General features: G+C 37.7%; 2 protein-coding genes across 2 annotated transcripts in view; one reads left to right on the forward strand and one right to left on the reverse strand.

The window, feature by feature from the left end:
* Window positions 1-7, forward strand: part of GSTUM_00000757001 (uncharacterized protein) — a gene marked incomplete at both ends in the record, with an annotated part of 1,221 nt that extends 1,214 nt beyond the window's left edge. Inside the window, one exon of the mRNA XM_002838105.1 lies at window positions 1-7. This exon is cut by the window's left edge and continues 1,214 nt beyond it. Coding sequence (XP_002838151.1) covers window positions 1-7 — 7 coding nt within the window.
* A 335-nt stretch (window positions 8-342) lies between these two features.
* Window positions 343-1,773, reverse strand: GSTUM_00000758001 (uncharacterized protein; the record flags this gene model as incomplete). The annotated part of the gene is made up of 4 exons (XM_002838106.1): window positions 343-599; window positions 958-1,019; window positions 1,191-1,260; window positions 1,383-1,773. 4 exons carry the CDS (start codon window positions 1,771-1,773, stop codon window positions 343-345), a joined length of 780 nt encoding a protein of 259 aa, XP_002838152.1.
* Window positions 1,774-10,589: the final 8,816 nt, after the last annotated feature.

The raw sequence follows: 10,589 nt of genomic DNA on the forward strand, positions 1-10,589 counted from the left end.
ATTCTAGGTGGCACTGGACATCGAAGAATACAAAGACGCTGCTGTGGGATGGAAAGAAAGAAAGAAAGAAAGAAGAGAGAGAGGGGGGGGAGTGGGTGAGTCGAACCAATGGAAGAGAAGGACCAGCATGTAAGTTAAACAGGGGTGAAGATTAAAATGAAATAAAGAAGTATGGGGGGGGAATGAGGGTGAGATGGTGTTCCGGGGAGAATAGGAGACGTGGAAGAGTAGAAATGGGGTACGGTATTCGAGAGAGCAGAGCACAAAGTATCGCCAAAAAACAAACCCGACGAGAACCCAAGCAAGGCCAAGCAAGCAACGAAGGGTAAGCTCCCCTCGAGCTCAACTCCCATCCTCTTCCATCTTCTCCAAGGAAAGGATAAACTCCCAGCATTCCACGGGCACTGCAGACACACTCAACCTCCCCATCTTCAGCAGCGGGAGGACCGAAAGCTCCTTGCTCGCGTACCTCTTCAGCTCCGCCAGTCCCACCAGTCTTTCTAGTTTCCGGCGAAATTCTACGTGCACCAGGAACCACTTCGGATTATCCCTCGAAGATTTCGGATCGTAATAGGGTTCTTCAGGGTTGAACGCGGTTTCTGGTAAATAGGTTAAGATATGTACGAGTACGGGTGACGGATGGAAGGTGGGGTGCAAAAAAGAATGTGAAAAATGTATCGTACGAGATTAGGCGGAGGGAAGTGTACCGGCATTGTGTGAATAATTAGGAGGGGGGAAGGAAAGAAGTCGGGCTGTGGTTGGTTGGGTTGGTTGTGCAGAGAGGGGGTGGAGGGATGGCAGATCTGACGGGAGGGGGAGAGGCTTGGTGGAGATCACGTTTGCGGGGAAATTTGATAAGGGGAGGGCTCACAGGGAAGTCGCAGGTTGTGTACCGGTACCGGTAGTGCAGAGCGGTGGAGGTGAGTGGGGAGGAAGTGGAAAGGAGGAAATGCTTACCGTCTATAGTAGCTTCTTGCACTATCTCCATGATTCCTACTATTCCTGGTTCTCTGCAGTTGCTGTGATAATAAATCATTTTAGCCCCGGAAAACCATTGTGTCTCCCCTGCTTTCGGGAATAAACCCATATATCCGTTTTGGGGAAGGAGGAGGGAAAAAAATAGAACAAGGTCATGTTTTTCCTTTCTGTTTCCCACTTTTATGATGGCAAAATCTCGGGAGTAGACAAACCTGTGGTAAAAGAATGCCAAATCCCCCTTTTTCATGGATTTCAGGTTGTTGCGGGCGCCGTAATTCCTGACTATTTGCGGAATGATACAATTAATTGATTGGTTAGCAAAAATCCCACAGCGCCATTTGGATCCATCCACCCATCGCTCCCCTTTCCCCATCAAGATTGAAGATTCAAATCTGGTCACACACCGCCATCCCAGCCCGCAGGCTTCTTACATGCCCTGAGATCGTCAATGGAAAACTTGACGTCTTTTCCCTTCTCCACTCTGGTCCCTGGCTCAGCTTTCATTAGCCAATATGAGCGGGACGGTTGGTCGTTCGTATCATGGATGGTCGAAGCTGCGACAACCGTGGTGGTCTTGAGTCTCTTTTTCGCTTTGGAGACGGGAGATCCGAGGTTTCCTACTTCCTTCTTCCCGTGCTGATAATCCTTAGACGGGACCGGAGTGGCCGTAGCGGCGATAGTAGCATCGGGCGCAGGACGATCGCGGAGCCCAGGTTTGAAGGATGGTTGCTGCTTCCTCTCCCCTGAATCTTCAGCTGCTACTGCCTTTTCGCGAACGCGTTTTTGGGGCGGCATTGGAGGAATTAGAGGGGTAGTGATCGGATTCGCCGAGCGCAGAGTGTCACTGGGAGCGTTGTGGTCTGTTCTTCTGCTTCTGGTTGTTATTCCTTCCTGATAACATGAGCGTCTTGGCAAAGCAACTAATTTTGTTAGACTCCGCTCGCGAAGGCAACCCCGACGTAACATCATTACCACTGACGAGCAGGGTTTGAAAGGGGAAAAATTAGCCTTAGACCAACTGCAAATATATATTATAATATATTATAAATATATATATATATTTGAGAAGGGCAAAATGTACGAAATGATAATCCCTCCCTACCAATTACATAACAGTGATCGACAGCTGCCTGAGAATGCGTTGTACTTGTATCAAGATAATTACCTGAAGAGCTGAGAGACAGTGAGGGAGGCTAGATCAGAAAAAAAAAAATAATAACAAGGAAGGGGGCTGCTAGAAAAGGAAAGAAAAGAAAAATGAGAGGGAAGAAAAAAAGGAAAAAAAACCACTGGGTGGTCGTAAAAAGCGAAGAGTTGTTGGTTGGTTGTGTGTGGGTGACCGCAGGTTTTTTCGTTGGGAGCGCTCAGACGGATTACGGGGGAACCCGACAACGTGGTTCGGGTTGTTGGGCGCAAAGTTTATTCCAACCTCTAATGAGGCTCTTCTTCTCGCTTCGGATTTTCCCGAAATGGAAGGAAAGAGGAATCACAGCCACAGGCCCACAGCACCACAGCACGTGCCCTTTCAAATCCACCACCCTCCTACTACTCGTACGGGAGTACCGGTACTCAAGTATCATACAGTACCGGTACGAGTATTTGTAAAAGCGTGCCGCTGGACATTGCTCGTGTTCTGATGCTACCCTTCCGGCCTTATTTCAGAATTATCCCTGCATCCCGATGATGGGTGGGGTACTTGAAAGGGGGGTCTCACTTTGAAACTCTCGCAACTTGTTACCGGTTGGGGAAGGATACACTCCACATCTCATGATTATTTTCTTGACCAAGAGCCCCTTTCTGGACGACAATGCCTAACTTAGGTGCTTACTTTCACATCTTTTTTCACCTTTGAGCTTTGGCCTTTCGAGATCTCTATCTATTCGGGCACCGGTACAGATGGCCAGGCTAACATTAGACACTAGCCCCTTGCAGCAGGAGTCGCCGTGGGGTTGTCGTATGTTCTCGGCATTATACAATGTGACATAGCCTTCGGGGAAGGAAAACTTGCCGGTCGATGTGCCATTGCCAAGTTTCCTATGAGTGACACCAAGTGATGGATCCGCAAGGTGCCGACCGCATGATACTTATATCATATGATACAAGTACGTAGGTATGTATGGTTCCTGAAGCCTACATCCTGTAATAAGTTTCTTACAAAAAAAATATAACAATTTTCCCCTTACTGCAAGTGTAACAAGCTACTGTGGACATATAGTCCAGCAGCAGGAGTAAGGGGTGACTAGGAAGTAAAGGGAAAACTCCTCTTAAGGTGAACAGGAGAGCACATGGCAGTATAGAGGAGCCCAGGCTATCTGTCAAGGCAGGCTGAGATGAAGGACACATAGCTTAGAGGAGCAAAAAGAAGGACAGTAAGATGCTAGCCAGCAGTAGGATGCCAGCTGTGGGAGGAAGATAATGTTTGGCAGTTGAGTAGGTGCCAGTCAAGATGAGAAAAGTAGGGTGGTGGTAGGATACTAGCTAATTACAACCACAGAGAGGATAGTGGAGGAGTAGACCCAAATGCCAAAACAACTATTGGAAATATGTTTGTGTCTTAACTGAGTACCTCCTTGACTCTCCAGTGCCCTCAGATGGATTCTTGTATTTCTCATGCAGTTCTTTGTTTTAAGTAAGATAGTGTCACTTAGTAGATGGAATACTACTACTTGTGAGGGGTAAGGAGGAGGAGGGTTGTAAAATTAACTATGACCTGTTGAGGAAACTAGAAGGAATCTATGATAATAGTGTACTACTAACTATATCCCCAGCAGTCTATTGTAGGAAGAATGTAAAGATCAGACTATGCTGATGCTAAGTGGACTTAGAACAAAAGTAGAATAGAGATGAGACCCAATATTTTGAAATGTTGAAAGTAGTGAAAAGAGTAGTTCAAAAGGGTAGACCTTAAGAGAGAAATCCAGAGATGAGTTTTAATATGATGGAAGAATGGGAAGTGATTGTCTAGTCCCCCTCCTAAATGGTAAGACCAGACATGAAAAGTGGTAAGAAAAGTCTGAAGTATTGAGGTTTTCCAAAATAAGAAATAAATTTCAATCACCTGAGGTGGAGCTGTGACAGAAGATCAAGTATTAGTTAATAATTAGATATATTTATATCTGCTTTTAGTAGGAGACTTGAGTAAAAATCTATGATTATGTATTATAAGAGTATGAGAATTATACTTAAAGAAGATATTTAACTAGTAAATATTAGAAATTTGATGAAATACATATCAATACATCCTAAATTGTATGTTTATCTATTTTCTCAATATCTTGATTAACTCTTGTGAATCTTCCTTGCTGGTAACCAACTTAACAGATTAACTAAGCTGTATACTGATCTATGCTTAACTCCTATACAAGTATGTTATAAGTACTGTATGGATTAATATAAATTATTGTAATAATAATATGTTGTTACTTTAACCTAAAGTCATAAAGCTTAACTTTGAAGTCTGCTAACTTAATATATATTTGATTGATTTCTTATATTCTACTTTTCAGATATTATTACAGGTTTCTTCTCATATATCCTGCGAAAACCTTTAAGTTGAATAGATAGTAGAGATATATATGATATTAGAATATAGGGTTTATTAATTTTTATAACCAATAAAAGTTACCACTTTGGGAAAATTAACTAAGGATATGCTAGTCTTAGAAGGGAGCTGGAGTAGAAGATGGATTTCTATAAGTTAAGAGTTCTGTGGATAGTTACTCTATTCAAGGGTTTTTCTATCTCTTGACCTGTATATCTAATAGTTACTTTTATTCTTAACTATATTTCTAAAGTAGTAATGATTGATTGTCGGTTTTTCAATTTTGTATTATAATCTTATTACTGTACAATTTGTAATTACCTTTGTCAGCACTGTAGAATCTATTCTAAACTATTATGTTACTAGTTAAAATATAATATTATTAAAACTTATTTTATCTTTAAAACTATTATACTTAATTTCTCCAACAACAGATACAAATTTTCTCATAGTCAATTGTGTTTCCTTATTAATTAGCTAACTAATAATCTGAACATATATGTCTTCCATAAGCTAAAAGCTTTTTCTTTTTAAATTAAGAAACCTCCTATTATAGAATATAATTCTTATTAATAGCAAACATGATCTAAAAGTTGTGGTGATAAAAATGATTGTATTAATTTTCTCCAGAGAAGGTCATCCCATGCAACTCTGGTTATTACTTAGCTGCCTGTAACAATCCCTCTTTGGATAGTTAGTTCTTGGCGACAGGAAACGATACTTCTCATTTCTGTCTTCTTCTTCCTTTGTCTTACGATAGCTATAGGCCTCTGCCTACGTTACTGATAGTACAAGACCTTTGTCTCCTATCGGGAACGCCAATCGTAAGCTTTCTCTAACTTGTCTTGGTGAAGAACCTTACTTGGTGTAACGATAATGTTGCAATAAAGATAAAGATTGTAAAGGTGTTTTATATTTGTTAAAGTAATAAGTAGGAAAAGTACTTAGAACAAAGCGTGAAGAACCTATCTTCCTTGGCCGTATCGGCCTCCTTATATAGTATTCTTCTCACCCATAGTCATGTGACCTAAAGTGGTCACATGTGCGAAACCAAATCATAACAAACTAGTCATGTGACCAAAGTGATCACATGCTCAAAACCCATGTCCTCATAGCGAGGTCATGTGCAAAAACTCATAAACCAATCATAACACAATAAACAAGTCATATGACTTGACTGAGTCATATGCGTGAAACCCATGACCTCATAACAAGGTCATGTGCGAAACATAAATCATATGCGCAAGGCTTACCCGCAAGGCACACTCGCAAGGCATACCCGCCAGGCGCACGTCCCATGACTCATACTTGAGCCATGTGCGAAAGCATTACAAATCCCACACATAACAAATCATATAACCCGAATGGGTCATATGTGCAAAACAATAACATACCTGTGACTCATAACCATGTGTCACGTGAAAACCTTTTCCATGCCGAGCCACGTTTGTGACACTGCCTCTAAATATCTTTTCTACTTACATGTATGTTCCATATTATAACTCTTATACACATGTAACTTCTATCTTACATACAACCCTATATCACACTTTTTCCTTAACTCTACATCCTGTACCATCTCACCTATCTTTTAGCTCATAATATTACTTATAGGCTATCCTTTTGTATTTGCACCTAAGACTATAAAGCTTTTTTCTTGTTTTCTTCCCTATAATATTGCAAGTAATTGCCTGTATGTAAACTTCACAGATAAGAACAAATTTCTACTCTTGTTTTAATATGATAAGTTAATATAAAAATATGTTTACTAAATCTTTACTATATCTAGTAAAAGCTCTCAATTTGAATTTATTAGATATCTGATAGAATAATTTTACTAAATATACAAAGATTCCTGAATCATAAGAATATTAGCAAAAGCTCACTCTAGAACTTAAGGCTTGTATTTTGCTTGTCTATAGTTGAACAACAGTGATCTTGAAATTTACTTAAAGTAGCTGTTTGATTATTTGAGACTTTCAAGACTTGATATAATTGATTTAATTAGCTTTGGTATTACAGAGGTTTGCTAAAAGTGAAGCTTAATTCAACCTGTTTGCTCCTCATAATTTTTCAACTCTTGTCCCTCAATCATAGTAATCTCCTCCTCAATCAACTGGTGTGTTATTTCCTGACAGCTAACACTTGCATTCCCTCCTAACCAATCCAAACCTCATGAAGCTTGCAGTTGTTTCTTCTGCCTTTAAACTCCTTTAACTCCTTTACCAATTTCTTTACTAAAGCAATCCCTTTGCAAGCTAATAGCGAATCTGTTCCGGAAATATAGTTTGGATCATATATGGCAAGAATACCATACTGGAAGTAGATAGTATAAGTGTGCTAAATCATCAGTTTTTCTGCTTACTGTTCAATTGCATTCCCAAGCTGGTTGTTAAAAACGTCAAGAATTTCCTTATTGTTGATCATCGGTAAAAAGCTACTGAGAGTCAGTCACAGAGTCCAAACTTCAACTGAAGCAGCTCTTTGTACTTCTTCCATCAACTCTCCTTCTTCAATACTGGCCATTTCCTCATGTTCAGCAGTTTAAACATATAGCCTTTTTGAATTGGTATTTTGAAACATTGCTATTTTGTGACAAATAGTGAGGGGTCAATCGAAGGTATTTGAAATTGTACTCATAGTGGTAACAAAGATCATCTATTGCTGGGTAGTAGTTGCTGTAGTAAATTTCATATTGAGTTTTTGAGATGAGTTAAGATTGATATTTATAAAGAGTAAATCTTATATGTAATCAAGTTTGATTAAGGAGAGAAGAGGAGAGTGAAGATAGTGGAAAGCAGGAGATTTGAAATGCGGATTCAGCAGCTGAATTATTTAAATTAATTTATATGAATTTTATTTTTGTTAAAAGATTTATTTTCATTGTAGCACATGACTACTATTTTCTATGATTTCCTCTAGCTATTGTCTCTAGATTGCTTTCTATTTTGTAATACTAAAAATATTTTTCTTATCCTAATTTTCCATTTCTATATTAGCATATTTTCTATTTCTTCATTTTACATAGTATTTCCACTCAGCTCACTCTTGCAAAATAGTATCCTCTTATTCTTTAAATATTTAGTTTTACTTAATTGATTTCCATATTATCTGAGTATTTCTTATCTTTATCTATTTTAATTTCAACCTCTAGTATGCTATAACTTTAATCTTACAATTAATCCTTTATGGTTTAGCCTCTGTGAGCTTTGTAGTCTATACTTTAAATCCATTTCACTTTGATATTTTTTTTTTTGATTATATAACTACCTTGGCATTTTCTGTATTTCTTAGTCATGTCTGTTTTGAGCTCCTTAGGTAATATATATTGTAACTGGTGAAATATGTTTTTAATTTTGAACATTTCTGTTAATTATTTTACATTAACTGTAAATTAATAAAAAGATAAAGTTATCTTTCTTAATTTAAGAGAAGACTTATTCTACTTACTACATAATCTTTATAACTAGTTCTCATTTATTGCTTTAATTTCTATAGTGCTAATTGCAAAATCTTGTTCTCAATATTACAGTTTATACTTTCTAACTTCAGCCTACTATATTTTTTTTTTTTTCTTAATTCTTTATTTATATAATTAAGAGAGCTTAATCATTCTTAAAACTTAGTATTCTAACCTGACTAATCTGATAACTATCTGTTGAGTATATTGCTTTTTATTAGATTCTTATCTATTACTTTTATATCTGAGCATTTTAGCATTTTTATTAAATATATAATACTACATATTTCCTAAATCCTACTAGGACTTTTTTATTGTATGTAATATTGCTGTATCTGCTCTCATGAGAAATCTTTCAAGAAAGCTTGTACTTTAAAAACCCATTCCAGAATGTCTCATTTGGATATTGTATCTTTTTTGTACAGATATGTTTTCTCTTATATATGTATATGTATATATTTTATATTATATAACAATTTATAGTATAAAAGGATTGTATGTGCTCTGAGCTGTGATGTAAAGAAAATTAAAATAATACATCTCTCTTCCCTCTAGGCAAAAGCTGAAAGATATAAACTTTTCTGGTATTGATCGAATATCACATTTTACTTTAATCGAGGAAGAAGAAGAAATATTCAGTTAGTTTAATATGTTTCAAGACTAGCTAAGCTATACAGGTCATATTAGTAAGAGATATATAAATCTGAACCTCTGCTCCTTTCTTTTAGGCCCTACGAGCCGGATGAAAAGCCTTTAAACTAGAAAGGTAAATGCCGGCAAATAGGTACCTAATTCTTGGATTTTACAACTTGAACAGGAAGAGGTCTCTGTTAGGCATATGAGAAGTATACAGACTCTCAGTAGGGTAACTGTGCACAGACCCTCAGTAATCACAGTTTCAAATGCTCTCTTTTAGCTATTATAGGCTCCTCCATATTCTTAGTGAGATTTCGAAGAGTTAAATCCCATAACTATAATATTTCTTTAATTAAGCCCATTTCATAATACTATTTAACTTGTTGCCATCTATCTGACAGTCTATTCACAGACTATATAAAAGGAGATCTTAGTGTATATGTGAGAAGTGGAATATCAGAAATTTGTGGAAGATACATGGAGTTACAAGTCTGCAAAGTTAAGTGTTCTGACTATAAGCTAAAAGTAATGGGAGGTTTTCTTCATAATATTCTGTAACAACTCCTGCAGTGCTTCAGAGGCCATAGGGGATAGATAAAATACCAATACCTACTTGAAGGCAACTGTATGTTGATTGGTCCTTGAATTAGAATCTCCATGGCAGTGATTTTTCTTAGAGGTGAGGTGGACTGAAGAGAAGCTGGTCAGACCAGAAGGCCTAATAGGTAGTAGATATAAAGTATTAACTTGCTGTCTATTAAGCTGATATTATATAGAGAGATCTGACACATGAGTTAGCAACTTCGTTTATTCAGAAGAGACTACTAGGATGATAGTTGAGTAGACTAAATTGTTAGAAAAATGTCTATTTGACTCTATAAATTGGACACTGGCAGCTAGAAGATAAAGGTACATCCTCTGGCAGTGAAGAATTTATTAAACCAGAGTACAAAGTGGTGTAAAAGCATTTAGGGTCAGGAGGTGTTTGTACTTATTAAGACTAAGAACTGTTGTATACAGAATCAGGAAAGATACTCAGTTTTATAGAGGTTAGAAGTAGTTTGTAAAAACTCAGATGTGGGATAAAATATTGAAATATCATACAAGCTTTACAGATATCTAAAAGCAGTAGAGAAGAGATCTTAACAATATAAAATTGTTTATACCTGTAAATGGGTATCATGATAACTTTACTGTCATCTTATATAAGTTCTTAGTACAGTTACTCGGCAGAAGTGTTCGTGAAACCAGTCTCAGATGACTAAGCTGCCTCGCCAAAATGCTACCTTTCAACGAGGTGTAAAGTTGATTGTGACTATTCACTTTATCGCAACCGTGACCATTCACAAATCTACCCCCACTGAAGCCTCCTTTACCTAATTAATTAATTTATTAATTTCCTCTATCTTTTTTACCAATGGTTAAGCATTCTGGAAATACAAAGTATGTCGCAAAAAAAGACCCCTACCTAAAACTACATGGAGAGAAATGAGCCTTACAGAGAAGGGCATGATAATCGCCTTTTTCTACTGCCTATAGAACATTGCCTTGGTGGCTCAAATTATTAGACGCCTATGGACAACAGTTAAGAGCTTGCTTGTTCGGGCATGTGAATGCCAATTTCTTGAAACTCTCCCTTGCCCTGGTCGTACCTCTATTTTGAGTGGTCAACAGTGTCATACAATTATACAGGCAGCTAGGTCCAACCAGAAAATGACTAGATGCACGTTTAGGGATCACTATGCACCCAGTGTTTCTCTTGATACTGGTAACTCTTTGTACTATCCAGCGTGACTGGATATGATTGCCTACTAAATTTGCCTGCATAGTAGACCAGGTACTCAGAAAAGCAAATATGAAAAAAATAGATAGTAAAGTCAAGACTTAGGCTAAAGCCTGATCATGTGGCTAAGAGATTGAGATCGGCTACAGCTCATAATAACTGGATAGCTAAGGATTTTGAAAGGGTGATTT

The sequence above is a fragment of the Tuber melanosporum genome, assembly GCF_000151645.1.
Source record: "Tuber melanosporum whole genome shotgun sequence assembly, scaffold_222, strain Mel28".
Lineage (NCBI taxonomy): Eukaryota > Fungi > Ascomycota > Pezizomycetes > Pezizales > Tuberaceae > Tuber > Tuber melanosporum.